The 16,621-nt window shown below is 42.0% G+C and overlaps 1 protein-coding gene across 8 annotated transcripts in view; it reads right to left on the bottom strand.

Moving 5' to 3' along the window:
- Nucleotides 1–4,807: 4,807 nt before the first annotated feature.
- Nucleotides 4,808–16,621, bottom strand: part of meis2a (Meis homeobox 2a) — a 76,774-nt gene continuing 64,960 nt past the window's right edge. For 3 of the 8 annotated variants that reach the window (XM_075488139.1, XM_075488137.1, XM_075488138.1), the window contains exons 10-12: nucleotides 12,213–12,271; nucleotides 10,385–10,495; nucleotides 4,808–6,651 (exon numbers count right to left, since the gene is read on the bottom strand). In XM_075488139.1, the coding sequence (XP_075344254.1) occupies nucleotides 6,368–6,651; nucleotides 10,385–10,495; nucleotides 12,213–12,271 (454 nt within the window). In that variant the 3' untranslated portion in view covers nucleotides 4,808–6,367. Of the gene's footprint in view, nucleotides 6,652–9,778; nucleotides 9,870–10,384; nucleotides 10,496–12,212; nucleotides 12,272–16,621 lie in introns of all 8 variants that reach the window. The other 5 variants (XM_075488141.1, XM_075488142.1, XM_075488143.1 and 2 more) reach the window with 3 other exon arrangements.

The raw sequence follows: 16,621 nt of genomic DNA, 5'->3' as shown, positions 1-16,621 counted from the left end.
AAAGCGTGATTATTTCACCGGAAAAAGCGGTCAAATGTTGACAACCTTGAGGCCATTGTAACACAGCGCTGGAAAAGGCAATATAATGAGAAAAAAGGGAGCCCGAGGCTCGCCTAATTAAATCTTAACTGATTGAAATAAAGGTTTGAGTACCTCAAGGCTTGACTAAACTCCGGCTATTTCCCTTTTTATTGCGCTTTATTTATTCTGCACTTACATGCCCTCCTCTCTGCATCTCCGGCAGCATCTCAACTGGCCACTGCGATTTTCAGCTTCTGCTGATTTCAAAGCCCCGTAGCCATGTTATCTGACTAATTATAATTTTCACATCATTAAGAATTATTTTTGTGGCGTGAGTGCGTAAGGGAGGGAGGGGGGGGGGGGTGACAGTCAGTCACTTTTAAGAGGACAAGCATCACTGAAGTGTGACAAAAAAGCCTTTATATATCAGTATTAAATTTATTAAATATAAGAGGCTAAACAAAAACCTCCCATGTTATCCCTGGAAATTTTGTTTTTGCTTTTCTTTCACTTACTCATCGTGTGGTTTCTGGATGGATTAGTTGGTTGTAAGATGTCAACAGATGTAAGAGTAAGGCTTGAAAAAAAAATACGTAAGATTGACTATGAACCCCTCTGTATTTAGATCATGCCCCAAGATCCAAGGGGCTTGATTTAAAATCCCAATTTCCAGTTGAGCAAAAAGAAAAGCCATCGGATGCGCTTGTGAAAGGCCAGAGAAGAGTCATCAGTGAGACTATCTGTAGGCGCGTTTCTCCCTCCATTGTCTGAGAAAATACTATCATAAATGATAAATAGATAATGGAGCTGTCTCTTGCAGACGCGTTCATCAGCGGTAAATGGGAGCTGGCGCGAGGCACCACGGAGAATTAAGGCGAAAGAGTTTGCAACATTCCTGCAGGGGATAAGTTGTTGACAATTAAAGAACACACACGCGAAGGAAGCGAGGCACAGGGAGCCTATAGGGAGGAGAAGAGAGGTCAGAAACACTTTCACTCGCCGTCTTTGTTGGTTATTTTGTGTTATTTCTCCCTCCCGCGTTCCTCTGCGCAAGTTTTAGATGCTGCGTTTAGATGGTGCCGCTGTGTGTCCTTTCCCTTTCTTTCTTTCTTTTTTTCAAAAAGCAGAGAAAATACATTAGAGAACAAATATCTCAGCTCTGAGATGGTTTGTAGACTTTAATATCTTGCCTGGCTCTCAGTGTTTTTGTTTTTTTGTTTGTTTGTTTTTTTTGTTTTTTTTTGCTTGTTATAAGAATCCACCAAGATCTGGATTAATGTGGCTAATTCCTGCCACTGTAATTTTGTGTGTCGGTTGAAAAACGTGCCGAGACCAAGAAGGGGGACTATTCTTTATGGCAAAACACCATAAAGGGAAAAAAAAAGAAACATTTAAAAGTCATTCTTGTTTTTAAACAGTATTCTGTAAAAAAAAAAAAGGCTGATGTAGCTCCAACATAATACTGAGAAAACATATTTAAAAAAAAAACATACCGAGTATAAAACATAGACACTGCGTCCTGGCGAAGTTTCTCCCCTCACATGATTGTCTTTGCCAGTTTGGATCAACCCTGCCTCCTATTTAAAAAAGAAAAAAAAAAACACAACCAGTCCCCCCTCTTCCAGAAAGCCTTTTCGGTGGTGCTATAATAAACCATTTTCCCTAGGCTTTATTGATCAGTCACTCTGAGCTAATGTAATTATCCTCATCAATAGGGGGACTGCAGGGAGAATCATTATGCGGTTGACATTGATAAATGATCAGCCAAATGCGGCCCTTTTCTCCCATGGACCCCCGCCTCTGACCCGCTCACACAGGCCTACATAACGTAGTCATAGAAACACCTTATGGCAAGAGGAGCGAAAACTGCTGAAATGTTTCAAAAAGAAAAGAGGGCAACACGCACACACACTCGCTGCATGCACAGACCCTACAAACTGTCCCCCTGAGCAAGCCATTTTGGGGAGAGCCAGCTGCACAGCGAAGGACACTCAACCCCTGCCTGAGCAGGTTTTTTTTTTCTTTATGACCACCATCCAGATCAGCAATTTGAAAGAAAAACAAAGGCAAAACTTTTGTGCTCTCCCCTTCCCTGCAGATGCATGCGTGTATCTAAAACAGTCCCCTCTCTCAGATCATAAAGCCCACTTCAGCAGATGCTCTACAGAGAAGAGGGGAAAAAATGATCCAATAACATAAGCGTTATTAACATGTTGCCTCTGTTAAACACACACCCGCTTTGTGTTTCCAGCGGGCAAACTGTGTGCGGACTTTTAATATTGTTGCACGGGGAAGGGTGTCTTCCACAGGAACGGGCTGCATTGTGCATCGGAGCAGAGGGAATATATTCCTTATTTTATTCCTGCAGCAGCAGCCCGGACTGGCTTTGACAGGGAGGAGATGAAGGGGAGGAGTTGTTTAGCTCGGCTGGATCATCCATCATCCCTGTCACACCGAATCGGCAAAAGGAAAGCAGCAGAGGCAATCTACCTTCTGTCTCATCGGGGAGGAGGTGGGGAAGGAGGGAGGGAGGGGGAGGAAGAGGAGGGGGAAGAGAGAGGGAGGGAAGAAGAAAAAAACTATTAATATTAAAATCCTCTCCATCCACAGTAATCCCCACGTTTTCTCTCTTTTTCATCTGATAATCTCCGCACAAAACGGCGGGATTCTTCCTTCCGTTTTAGCCACAGAATAAAAGAGCAGCAGGAAAAACAAAAGAGTCTTTTAAGGTTCTAAATAGTTGAGAGAAGACAAAGAGAGATTCTCCGTTAATTAAAACTCTGATGGAGAACGAAGAGGAAACATTTTGTTCTAGTTGTTTAAGGCCTAACTCGACTCCGTGTGCGTGGAAAAAAAATACAAACTGTACCTGTACAGGTGCTACATTATGATTGCGATATACAGTTTTATAATAATGATAAAAATAAAATGAAAAATACACAAATACACATTTTTTAACCTTTAAACCAGATGTTAAAAGAGCCTGAAGATTGATGCAGTGGGCCGAGCGCATTGTCCAAAACGATCATGATAAAAGTAACACTCATCAAAGGATCAACGATATATATATATATATATATATATATATATATATATATATATATATATATATTTTGGGGGGGGGGGGGGGGGGGGGTGGTAAAGAAAGGCCTCATGCGGAAGGCACATTTAGTACAAAATGGGATTCAATAAATTCAGGAAAAAAGAATACTACCATGATTTAATTTACTATTGTTAAAAATTATTTAAATTCAATAGGCCTTAATGTCAGATGAGGAATCGGGTCTTATTTACATATACATATATATACACACACATATATATACATGTATATAGATATATATGTGTGTATATATATATATATATATATATACACACACATATATATACATGTATATAGATATATATGTGTGTATATATATATGTATATATATATATATATATATATATATATACACACATATATATATATATATATATATATATACATGTACACATATGTGTGTATATATATCTATATCTATAGATATATATCAAGAAACAAGAAAAAACTGAGGAAATTGATGAATGTGAAATAAAAAAGTATAAAAAGGAAATTATTGTTATCATTATATTATTATTATGACATTATTATTGTTATTAGTGATAACCTTTATTTGTCAATTCACACACTGTAAGAGGTCAGTGATAAGGTGTAATAAAACTAAAGAAAAATCAAGAAAAAGGAGGGAAAAACTGGGGTAAAAAAAATGTGTATATTTAAAGGCTTGGGTCTAACATGGCAGAAGTTTGAACTTCTTTGTGAAGGACAAAACATATTTCAGCCGGAGTGACGCCGTCGTTTGTGGTTTAAGGCTATGACTTGGATGGCCGCGGGCAAACACAGGCAGAGGGATGGAGAAAAGTAGAGAGGAGATGGCCCATCAAAGCCCATCTGTGTGCGCCCGGGCTACGGTGCCGGATCAGGCCGACAGGCGGCGCTGCAAAACGGCAGAAACGAGCACAGAACACACGGAGAGGGCCAGCCATGGCTCTCAGTGTGGAGGCGAATGTTCCGAGAGCAAAGACTTGCTCAGTGGTTTGAATGACCAGGGAAGCATTGAAGAGCAATTCCAAATGAACTTTTTTTTTCTCTTTTAAATTGTTATTATTTGGACTTTTTTACAGAGTCATCAATATCCTACATTTATTGGATTAACCTCTACTTATTTTTAAGCTTGGATATTTTCAATCAAATTTGTATTGACATTTTTCAGAAAATGTACTCTGTTCTCCTTCTTATCATTATCATTGTTATTATTCTTATCAAATCTGCTATTTCTGTCCCCTCCAGCTCACGAGGCAAAGCCATCTTCATGTCACTGCTGATAGTTTAAAACTAAAATGGCCCGGTGGTGAATTTGCACCCTTAATTTGCATTTGACAGCATTTCATCATTGGAGGGGTGCATTTGTGAATGTAAATAAATTGCCGCGGCAAGATATATTTCCACCACGATTTGTTATTGTCATTTTAAGAGGGCCCTCAATGCTAAAATGGGCAGTCTGGGTTAAACAGGAGGGGGAAAAACAGGAGAAAGGAAGAAAAAAAAAACTAGTCCAAACAGTGCAGGAAGAAAAGTGAGGACTCATGTATTTTTTTTTTTATGGTCATGTGCAAAAATAAATTTAACATGCAACAATATACCCAAACAATACTTAACCAGTAAAACGAGTTCTGTTAAAACGGGAAGGTGAATTACGACTTTGTATGTAACACAGTTAATCACACAAAAATCTAACAAAAATCAAAAATGAAATATTTATTACAGCATTTGTGACTGAACACCTTTTAAACATTACGTCACAGTCCTCATACAAGTATTTAATGTATTTTTGACAAAGCTTAAGGGAGACGGCATCTTATCATCTAGTGAGGAACACGTGCTGAAAAAGGAAGGAATTCATGGACATACAATATCAATGCCACAGCAGATCTGAAACTAGCAAAAACATTCTTTTTCAATTGAGGTAAACACATAGAATATCTAACATGAAACAATTAATAGACTGAACTCTGTACGAAGTTTGTTACAATATTCTCTCAGCTTTTTTTTCCCTCCCAAAAGCATTGAGTTCATAATTTAAGTCTTTTTTTTTTCCTTTTTTTTTTTCTGTTTTAGGTTTTTTGGTGCATCAACCATCAAATGCTTCTCCAGTGCCGCAGAATCAACGTTTGTTTCAGTTCTGTCCTTATGGCAAGTGTGTTGATCTGCAGATAAAGAAGCGCCGCAGGATGTTGCTTTTCCACCGTTAAGCTTCCTTCGATAGGCTCTTACCAACGAGAGTCCAGGGTACAAAAAATGAAAAGAAAAGAAAAAAAAAAAAATCAAATAAAAATGTATAAAACCAACACAATCCAGTGCTTGGGCAATTCAAACAAAAGAACTTTTTTCCTTTAAAACCTACAGGCCAAACATTCATTCATGAACCAAAAAAAAAAAAAAAAAAAAAAAAAAAGAAAAAAGAGGGGCATGACAAATGTTCAAACTGAATCTTCTGGAGAGATCCGGTGTCATTTAGCAGCCTTTTCCCATCATGCCCTGTTCTTATGGGGGACAGGACCTGATTGCCCTCTGTGGTTTGAAGCCTTTTTGAGATGTTCCATCTTCTTGTTTTTTTCCTTTTTTTTTTCTTTTTTTTCTTTTTTCTTTTATAGTGCTGTGCTGCGAGACAGTTTCTCCTCCAGGAAGGAGCACACACAGTGTGAGAGAGAAAAGGTTAACCTTTAATTCTAAAACTAGCTCAGGAAACATAAACCATGTGATCAACAAAAAATGCACAAGTTTTAACTTATTTATCTATACTTTTTATACTACAGTAGTTATAACTCTTGGAGTCTTTCTGTTGTTTCTCTTTTTTTTTTTTTTTTTAATCGTCCAGAGTGATATTATTTTAGAAGAGCGTGTCACATGAAAGTGTACTGAACATGTTTATGATGGTGTGTTGAGTGGGTGTGCGAAAAGTGTGTGTTTTTTCGAGTGTGTGCATCTGTCCATTCTTAGCACACGCGTACGTCAAAACATCCTCTGTTGATCTTTTACCAAAAGCCCAAGACTTTACAAAGTGTTCTTGTCAGCTTGGTCCTCCGTTTGGATGAAAGTAACAAAATTGACAAGTTAAGAAAAAAAACGTATCACAGCTCATCTGGAATTCTGTTTCTTTAGTGTCAAATTCTGGTCAAAAGGGTTTGCTTTTATTCTTAAAAATAGTCTCAAAATAGGATTTGTAGTGGGCTGCTTTTTTTTTCTTTTCTGGCTGTTGTCTTGTCGTAGCTGCTGTTGTCGTGATAGCAAAGTTCCCTTATACTATTGGGCATGGATGTCCAGGCCTTGTCCTCCAGTACTGGGGTCAATGGGAGTGAGCAAAGGGGGTCTCTGTGCAGACATGGTCATTCCTACGTGCGACGAGGGTCCTCCGTGCATCAGCATGGCGTGGTGGGGATGATTAGGTAGGTACGCATGGAGAGGGGGCCCGTGTCGGAGCTGGGAGGGGTGAGGAGTCATCTGATGGTTGGTATAAGTGGATGGGGCCATGCTCATGCCCAAAGGACTGCTCTGAGGTACATATTCCCCTGGCATGCCCGGCAGACCTGAGTGAAAGACAGAAAGAGAGAATGTATTCATGCAGTCCATAAAACGTCTCTGACTGCAGCTTTGACATGCTCCTTCTCCATTAACAGGCCTTAATTCAATTTAAACTCAACTTCACCAACAAAGAGCTTTGCAGATTTTATGACATTGTGTGTGTGTGTGACTACCGAGCTTTTAGCTTCTAAAAGTAAAGAGACACATTATTGCACCGGGCTATTTTAGGCTATGGTGAGTGGTTTACAATGCCCAATAGCGTTGTGGTCAGGTCTCAGGTTGGAAAATGATCCTCAGTCATCCACAGACACTGTAGTCCTGGAGGATGTGAGGAAAACCAAGGAGGCGTATTGATGTGGAGAAGTGCTAATACTTTTACAAGTGGAACAGTCAATTCCCCGGCTGAATTTAGTGACAAACCGAAGAGACATTCTCTCCTGGGGACATGCCTCTGTGAACATATTTGATTTAGAATCCCTTTAAGAAGTTCTTAAATAATTGAGGACTCAGTTAGTTGCATCAGCAAGACCGTGAACATTAAAGGCTTGTTTCCACCTCTGAATGAGAGCATTTTAAGCTTACTAATAGAAGCACTGAGTGTGGGTTTAGGAAGAAGAACAAGAGTAGGAAACAGCGGCAAGATGCAGTAACAAAGATAAAAGGAAGTAAAGAGAGAAAGGAAAGGAAAGGAGGTGGGGTGTGGTGTTGTTCCTTTAGATGGAGCCCACTTCTTATGTGAAGAGACCCCAGCATGCTGGCATCTCTCATGCTGTGACAGCACCCAGGACACAGAGCTGCCTCAGCAGTGCCACTGTTTGACTTTTCACCTGACTGTTTGTTGTAATCAGAAAGAAAAGAGTAAAAATGTGGTGGGGGGTTGTTTCTTGGAGCCTGGGACTGGAGTATGGGAACATGCCTGGTCCAGAGGCCTGGACCTTGGGGAGAAACGAGTGAGCAGGAGGTCCCACTGGAGCCAGGGGGCCTGGGTCTGGGATTGGGTCTGGGCTGGCCTGCTTTGTAATGTGAACCCCAGGGGGATTAGAAGCTGTAATAGGAGGGGAGAGGTCGCTGAGAGGTCACTAGGCATGCTCACTCTCTGCATTCCTCCACCTTCGTACACTGCAATTAAGAAATTACACTGGAGGGCCCCATGAGGGGAAGAGGCGGAGGACAGAAAGGAGAGAGGGACAGCAAAGGCCAAGATTAACGACCAGTCTCACTCGTCGAAAGCCGTGCCATTTTCTAATACTCTATTTCCATGTCAGTTCATTTGAAATGCAAGTGTTTGTCAAAGCAGGTCTCTTAAAACCTCACTACTGGGGTCATAAAATGAATAAATCATTCGGGGTGTTAGGGTATGATAGGTGCCCTCGCCTCCATATAACCTGGAGCAGCTCCAGTTAAAAGGCCCAACAGATGTTTTTGACACTGTAAGCTGGTAATCTCTAGTCTTGTAAGCTGCAGTCATTCCATTAAGTAGATCTGAGAGCCTCCCTCTCTCTCCTTTATTAACAAGAGTGGTAAAACCATCTGAAGACAATAACTGAGAACAGACTGGGCCCCTCTCTTACCATCTCTGCATGCCTGCTTCCCTAGCTGGCTGTGCATTTCTGTTATGGCACAGTGGTCCTGCTCAATGGCTGGCCATAATTAAGTACCAAATACACCATATTGTGTGGCTGTGTAATCAAATCAAGAGAGGATAATATTCCTCTGTATTAAGCTATTAATGTAATTGGTCATGAAGCATAAAATAGGTTATGCAATTAAATAGTCTCAAAATTATATAGCCCTATATTAAGAATTAGCCAACCTGAGCAAATGTTGTCTCTGTGTGGCTGTTTTAGGGAACATTGCTTCCTGATTTTCCTTTTTTTTTTTCTTTTGCTGCCATTAGTGAGACAGGAGGGGATGAGAGCAAACGTGCGGGAGGCAGAAAGGTAGCACGGACTTGAGGGGTGAAATGATCTCTGTCGGAAGAATTGCCGCTGTGACCCTTTGGAAAATCTAGTCTCCATTTACATATAGAGGGTTCTTTTAATCAAGGTAAGTGTTATTATATTGTGCCTCATTGGGCGACGGAGTTTAGGTGTTAAATAAAATCTCCACTGCCCTGCTGCCTTTAAGATGTGATACGTCTTGATTTTTTAAATGTCAGCACTGTGGTAGAATGGCTGGCTTAATCAGACTGACGCCATTTAGATGGGTAGAGCTTGTGTGCGTGTGTGAGTGCGTGTGGCAGCAAAACAGTCACACAGAGAGACTGTATCTGTATGTGTGAAAGAGATCCCCTCCTTTTGGACCCAGCATGCATGCTTGTGTCTACAAGCTTATAAATTTATCTCAGTGCCTCTTGTCTGTGAGTCCCGGGTCAGGCTTGTCACTGGCCCCCACCCTCCCTTAAATCGTCTCCCTCCAGTAAAAAATAATCAAAACACACAGCCCCCCCACACACTCATTCCTCTCAATACACAGCTCAAACCAAACCCCCAGTGAAGGATCGGCCATGTCACCCCCGGCCCGTATATCTAGCTCAGGAACCGTAATGTACTGCGGTGTTCCCGTCTTTGCATATAAGATAATTTGGGCATCAATCCTTCCCCAGACAGATTTATGTCACTCGGAGGACAGTTTCACTTCTCCTTCTTTATCGCTTCACTGGAGCCTGCTTAATTTCCCCCCTGTCAGCCCCTTCCCCAGGAGATGTTATTTTTTCCCTAAATGTCCAACATTTGCATTGGCTGTCCAAGACGGGGAGAGTGATGGCACTGTTGTGATAAATAAATTTGTGCTTGCCATGCCAGGTTGTTTTTTCCCCCTTTTTTTCCGTTGTTGTTCCTGTTGTCTGGCGCCACAAGTCGGGTCCTCTCTGTCCCAGGATGGTTCCCCCTTTTCTCAAAGTCTCCAATTCATCCCTGGCCCTCCCACCTCTACCCTTAAAGCATCCTGCTAAAGCAGCCCTGCAGGCTGGCTGAAGGTTGTTGCTTGGGGCAATAACTTGCTGTCAAATTGTGGCAAGGGTTGAGAGGTTGTGCTGGTGCAGTGAAAGGAAAAAGAAACAAACTAAAACCCTGAGCCCAAAAGTAAAAAAAAAAAAAAAAAAAAAAGCAAGGAAAAGAACCTAGTACTTACTTCCCCTTTTTCTTTGCGTTACAAGTTGGAGGTTACATGTAGTGCCATTGCCCATCCATGCCCATATTCATCCCCATTCCACTCATAGGCCCTAGAAAGAGGAGATAAATGCCAGGAAAAAAGGGTCAGCAGGAGTTTGAATCATAGAGAGACCGGAGAAGACCCATTTATAGTGAGGTGAGGTCTGTTAGCTTCAGGTGGAAAATGAAGGTGGAGAGATAGAAAGATGCATAGAAGCAGCTGAGAGTTTTTATGCTGCAATCCATCCCACAAATCCCATTGATATGATCATTTCTGATGAATTTATGCGGATGTGTTAGATTATTAAAAGAATGATAAAACAAATAAACAAACAAAAAAAAACAAGGCAGGCAAATCATGCAGGGACTTTTAAGCAGAAGTGTTATAATAATAGTGGTCTAGGTGATTTTAGGATTCTGTTGACCAGGGGGTATTGCTCCATGCTGAGATGGCTGAATCTCACGACAAAGAGGGTCAGTGTTGGATCAGTTCTGCAATAACTAGGGGTGAAAACTGGTGACTGGTAAAGCAGGGGTGACGGAGGGATGAAGGCAGAAGAGGAGGAGAGGAGAGGAACACACTTACCAGCTGGTCGGATCCCCATGTGTTGCTGACCATCCAGCACGAAGCTGCCCATTGGTTGGCCCTCTGGACTGTATGCTGCTCCTTGGCTCACTGAAGGATCAAGAAGAAAACCTGATTGTAGTCAAAACGTGGACATGAAAAAGGGAGGGGGGGAAGAAGAAAGAGAACACACCAGACAATCAGCAATTGTCCCAGCTCCAGCCCAAACATACTGTAAGACATTGTGCTCATGTTTGTAGACCGCAATGACTGACGCGTGGCATGCAAACACGCATACAGTAGGTCCTTATGCATGCAAGCACACACACACTTGTGCGTACATGCAGCTCAAGTCATTCAAAACCACGCTCACAGCAGATACATTGTTCTCTAACTGGAGGAGAAAGCATGCAGTTTGACAGGATGAGAAGAATTCCTGCCAGAGCAGGCAATTCATCCAAATAAGGAGTCATGTACTGTACATACATTTCTTCTCATAAGATGAACAAAAATATATAATTCCAGAAATGTTGATAATCCCCAAATTATCAAATTATTTCTTTTTAGGAATGATTTATTTATTTTGCTTGTCATAATACACAAGACACGGCAGCAATTAATGTTCTTAGTCCTGTCTGGTTTTGCGCATTATTCGTCTTAATGAACTAATGCTCTTTGGAGTCTGTAGAAAACAGTGCATTCTGGGAATATAACAGTATTATCTTGGATAATCTGTAATTCTTAAAGATTTGGGGGGGGGGGTGTCCTTGTCATGCTGCGTTTGCACAGATTGCCAATTGGCACACATTGGATGTTTGTTGTTAGATATTCCTCATTAAATGCGCAATAGCTGTAGAAAGTCGCCCACATTTGTAAGTGCATCTCATCTTAATCATGGCTCATGTTTTTTTGAGCAATCTCCACCCCAGTGAGTAGGGATCTTCATAATCAACAAAAAATGCTTTTGCCTCCCTGAGACAAATTACTTGGCTTGTTTCTGATAATGTCATAGTAAGTGAAGCTTAGAGCGACTCAATCATTCCACAGGATCGCAGAATCTTGAGTCTATGACTGAGCGTGTGCTCTTTTGTAACAAGTATGGAATAGATATGGAAAATTTGTGTTTTATCAGCAATAAAACATCATCTTCCAAAATAATCAGTTTTAATCAAACGGAGTACTCTCACTGCATAGAAATTAAAATGAAATATAAGATTTTATTTAATCAAGGAATCATCCAACCCATCCCCCTTAGCTTTATATTCATTACTCAAAATTGTTTCTGTTAAGAAGAAAAATTGGTTGAGCAGTCTTGTAGACTTCATATATATGAAATTTGCTGAATGCCTACTGGAGATCAAAATTCTGAGTGATTCTTGAGGGAGTGCAATAGAAATATGGCAGAAAAAAAAAGTGAGGGTAACCTAGACTGGACTAAAATTTGAAAACAAAACAGAATAAAAAAGGAGATAACTCATAAATTGCTGCTAGCATTTCTGGCACTCCTCTTGTGTCCAATTAGTAATTCACAGAGAGAGTGCTAATATACCTCTCTCCCCACTTAGACTGGGAAATTTCCAATTAGAGTCAATCAGCAAACAGCTTGCAAAACATCTCATTGAAAAAACAGAAAAGGGAATCAGCGGAAGGAGAAGAAGAGGAGGAAGTAGAAGGGATTTTTCCGAAAAAGAAGGTGTAGGGACACCCTGTTGAAAAATCTGGGCTCCAAGCATCATGCGCTTGCTAGTAAAGGATTCAGAAACGGTGTGTTCATGTAGGAGAAACAAGGGAGGAGGAGGCAACAGTTTACTGTATATTGGCTGAATTGTTCTGCTTTCTTTTTTTTTACCTGCTCGATTTGACTGGTCAATCATGGGTTGTACTATTCTTCTCCTGGCGTTAATAAACCTGGCAGAGAGTATAGGAAAAAACAAAGAGAAGAGACAGACAAACGTTAAATCAGCCTGCATTCACACATAGAAAGATTCATTACAACCCTCTACAAAGAAAAACAGTTTTGCATGACTTAATGGCAACATTAGCCACCAAGTCCTTAAGAGAGGCACACACAACAAAACGGTAACAAACAAAAGGGCAATTGTGTGCTGACTTGGGAACCGAGAGAGGGATACTTTTAATGTTCCATATGATCTATTCCCCTCTCTTTTAATCAAGCTTTTGATTACGTTTGGTTGCTATGGGCACCAGGGAGACATTCCTCAAGTATTAAGTGCAGCTTGGGCACAGAAGCTTGGGCACATCCTTTTTTTTCCTCATGCTTTTTCAGTCCATCCTGCAGCCAACTGCATACAACACACAGCAACTGTATACCTACACAGTGTACAGAATTCTATCTACAGTGGTCCCACGGAAACTTCTTTTTTCACTGTTATCATGCATTGCAATTTAAAGAGAGCTTTAAGTTAGCAAAATACAGGATACAAATGGTTCCTTTCATTGCACCCTGCCACTCTACCCCCACCTCCACCGTCCCCCTCTGTGGGACCCCCACTCTGGCTGCATTGTAGGGGGTTCTGCTCCCTTTCCAGCTGTCTAGAAATGAGGACCAGGCATGGGCCACTCCGTGCTTTCACAAGGTATTGTTATGTCAGTGAGCCCATCAATTAGGCTGTCTGAATTTTTATCACCGCCACAGCAGCGAATAAGTGCAGCTCCACAAAGCCTCCCCAGCCAGGCTTGCTCCTGTGGCTTTTCCAGTGTAGAGCCGGAGGTCATCGGGAGGTGAGTGCCAGCCAGGGGCAACCTTTTTAACTTCCAATGGGGTGCCCTGGGCTGTGTCAAATGCAAGCTGGACACTCAGGGCCAAGCAAACCCTCCACTTTTCTTTCTGTTTCAATCTCTTTTACCCCTTTTCAAATTCTGCCTTTCTTTAATTCACTTTGAAAAACTTTAAAAAGGGGAACATCGCACTACAGGTACCACCATGTGGTTGATATTAAAGAGGGGTTTCAAATCACATTGGAGCTGTCCAGCATGCTGGTTCCAAAAAGTCAGAGGAGAGGAAAAAAAAAAGTTTCAACTCCCTAACATACAGGCCCACTGCACGATCAATACGGTTGAAGAACTGGTCATTAGAAGGAAGGGAGAGCTGGAACCAATTTGGGCTCCTAATCCCCCATGAAGCCCTGATACCTGCCCTTACCTTCTCCAATGAACTTAAACGCCTATAATCTGCCTGGCTCAAAGTGACATGGTTAAACGTACAAAATGCACGGCTGGGAAAAAAGAGGCGCGGTACTCATTTGCCAGGGGGCATCCAGAGTGCAGGTACGCAGGGGTGCTGTGGGCCCCTGAGAGAAAAAGATGAAACGCAGCCATAGGAGAATAAGAGAGAATGAAAGAGGAGTAAATCAGCGTTGGACTGGAAATCATATGATTGTAATGTATGGTTGGTGATTTATGGGAGGATTGAGGATTAAGTTTTATTAACTGGGAAAGTGTTTTGTGGTGGAACAAAGACAACAAAGCATTGTCAGATAGGTGTGCTGTCAGAAATCCTTGCAGCGCTTAGGAAAGAAAGACAGTTCCTGCATCAAAACGAGCTGAGCAAGTAAACAGAAAGACATTCCTGGTATTGCACTGCCTCTTTTAGCGTAGGTCATTGCCTGCTGAAATATATGTTCTGCTTTCTGCCTTTCTAGATGCACCGAGGGGCTCAAAATTACAACCATGTGCATTCTTACCTATTCTGGGTCATAACCATAAACACATAATATTAGGAATGTTCTTCCCAGGCGCTAAATTTGACCATACGGTTTCCAGCAACTGCAAAGAAAATACTCTGGATAGTACGCTCTTGGATCAAAGTGCCAATTTCAAATTCCTTTTCTTTTTCTTTTTAAATCTTCATTCTTGTGTTTTTCCAGCTTCTTGCAGGAAATGTTTGAGTTAAAATACACAGGAAAAGATTAAGAATATTTGCTCACATTGGCACGGTAATTTTTAGTATGGGAACAGCTCATTGCTGTGTAGACAAACATATGGACATTCAAAAATATTTCTCCAACAACCTGCTTCTGAGATGAGCCTGCATCTTCTCAATGTTTCCTATTCACTAACTAATACCATATCACACCGCAAAGCCACAAAGGCTCTGTTTTTGCATGCTGAGCAAGTTGCCACAGTAACCGACAGGCGACGAGGTGCGCCAGAATGAGAGGTGGGGGCTCCTATGGTGGCCCTAGAGCACCTTTTATCTGTCTGAGTAAAGCCAATTGAGATTATCACAGCCTGCCCAGATAACAATGTTTTCCCTCGACCCGTGAGCTGCTAATGGAGTGTGCTTAAAACAACACAACCAGGAATCCTCCAGAGATGAAGGCCAGTCAACTTGGATGGACAGTCAGATGGATGGACCCAAAACCCCGAGGGAGACACAGAGGTTGACCACAGGGACTGAGAATTCCTAAACCACTTGCTAAAACATACGTGTGTGCTGTAAATCTGCACAACGCCACCATGAACATGACCACAACCGCCGCAAGTGTGTCCGAAGGCTAACCAGAACACAGAAGGCGCACTGGGGACGCTAACTAAAAACCTCTAACCCAAAGCCCATGTTTTATTATCTACATCTGGTGGTCTAGCTTATTACGGCCTGCCTCTGCTCAGTGTTAGCGCACAGAAACACCAACACACACAGTACACAGAGTACCTCTCAGCATGGGAACTTCATGCTGTCTTCAAACAAATAATTAAAGCCAGGGTTAGGGGGTCATGGAGAGGTCATTCATTGGGATACAGCCCTGAATGTGTACAATACCCCAGGAGAAAACGGGCTTGGGGTGGGGAGTGGAGGAGAGGCAACAGCAGCAGTCTTCTGCTGTTTAATGTGAGGCGCTAATGTCGTCCAGCCAATAAGCCTTAAACACATTTTCATGTTGCATATCAAAAACTACCCTTGCAGCGCTAAGTGCGCTTTGGAGCGTGCATGTGAATATGTATGCACGTGTCAGTCAGTGTGTGTGTATTGTGCATGTCAGCACATTCTTCACAGACTGTTACCAACTGGCCCACGGTAGCACTTCCAGCTGACATGCCCTGCAACGGTGTAAAGGATGCATGTGTACAAACACACGTGTGTGCAGATACAATATGCAACGACTGAGAACCCAGCTCCTTGATGATAATAAAGTGGCAGGTTTACGAGAGCTCTGACCGTTGAGGCTTTGCAGGTCGCAAAGGAAAATAACAGACAGATATGAATGATGGAGCCATGGCAGCAGGAGTCCACTTGACACAGGGTCTCCACTAGGCTGGATCAACACGGCATCCGTGGTTAATAATATCTGTTCTCACACAAGGGGGGAGCTTTAGAGAGAGCCTCTCTAGGTGTTAAATACCTTGTCTACCATACAGTGTTATGTTATAAGGATCAGGGAGTAATTGAAAACTTTAAAACTTAGATAATTCTAAACCACAACTTTATGAGATTTCCATTTAATGCAACAAACCAACTGCATTGTCATATGTTGACTAAGGATGGTTGCTGAAAGTCTTAAAGATGTAATCATTGCAAACCAGTTTGGCTGACTCAGGGCTTGCCTTTATTCTATTTTCTTACTTCCTCATCTCAATCTGTCAGAAATGCATTCTTTCTGGTGAACTGACTTGCAGCCACACCTGGTAACTCACTCCTGTTGTCAGCATTCCTTCGCTGAGAAATTGTCATGCCAAACCACCCTACCCTGGAGCAAAGCCAAGAGACAGAGTGAGGGAGAGAGATGAAACGGAGAGACCCTCGCTGCCTGGCTGGCCAATTGCTGCAGAGATCGGCGGAAACCCAGCCAATCAAGAGTGGGGTCACTCGTTTGACGAGTTTGTGATGAAAGAAAGAAACCGAGCCATAGCCAAAGTGAGACGGGAGAGAGAAACACTGAGCGTGTCCTCTCGGTGAAATAAGCACCAGAGTGCTCTAATCGTAGAGCATCCAAAGAAAGGAGGTTGCTTTAAAATTGCAACACAGAAATTGTTGACAGTTTATTACCGTCATGGCTGACCAGCACATGCCCATTTTGAAAGCTCACATGCCAGGGAGAGGGGGAGCAAGTTTCCGTTCATCGGTCAAATTCCAGGGCCCCTGTCTGTCTGCCTTTGTAGGAAGATTACATGCAACACAATCTGAACAAGAACGTGCTGAGCTCAGTCCATGATCACTGCTTGCAAACACGACTGTCCTCTGGTTCCTATTAAAGCTCATTGCTTCCATACTTCCGCTTCAGACAGAAATAAATATTC

This window comes from Odontesthes bonariensis, chromosome 17 (assembly GCF_027942865.1).
Source record: "Odontesthes bonariensis isolate fOdoBon6 chromosome 17, fOdoBon6.hap1, whole genome shotgun sequence".
NCBI lineage: Eukaryota > Metazoa > Chordata > Actinopteri > Atheriniformes > Atherinopsidae > Odontesthes > Odontesthes bonariensis.
Note: the sequence above shows the minus strand (reverse complement) of the source record. Positions and strands in the feature narration are given on the sequence as shown.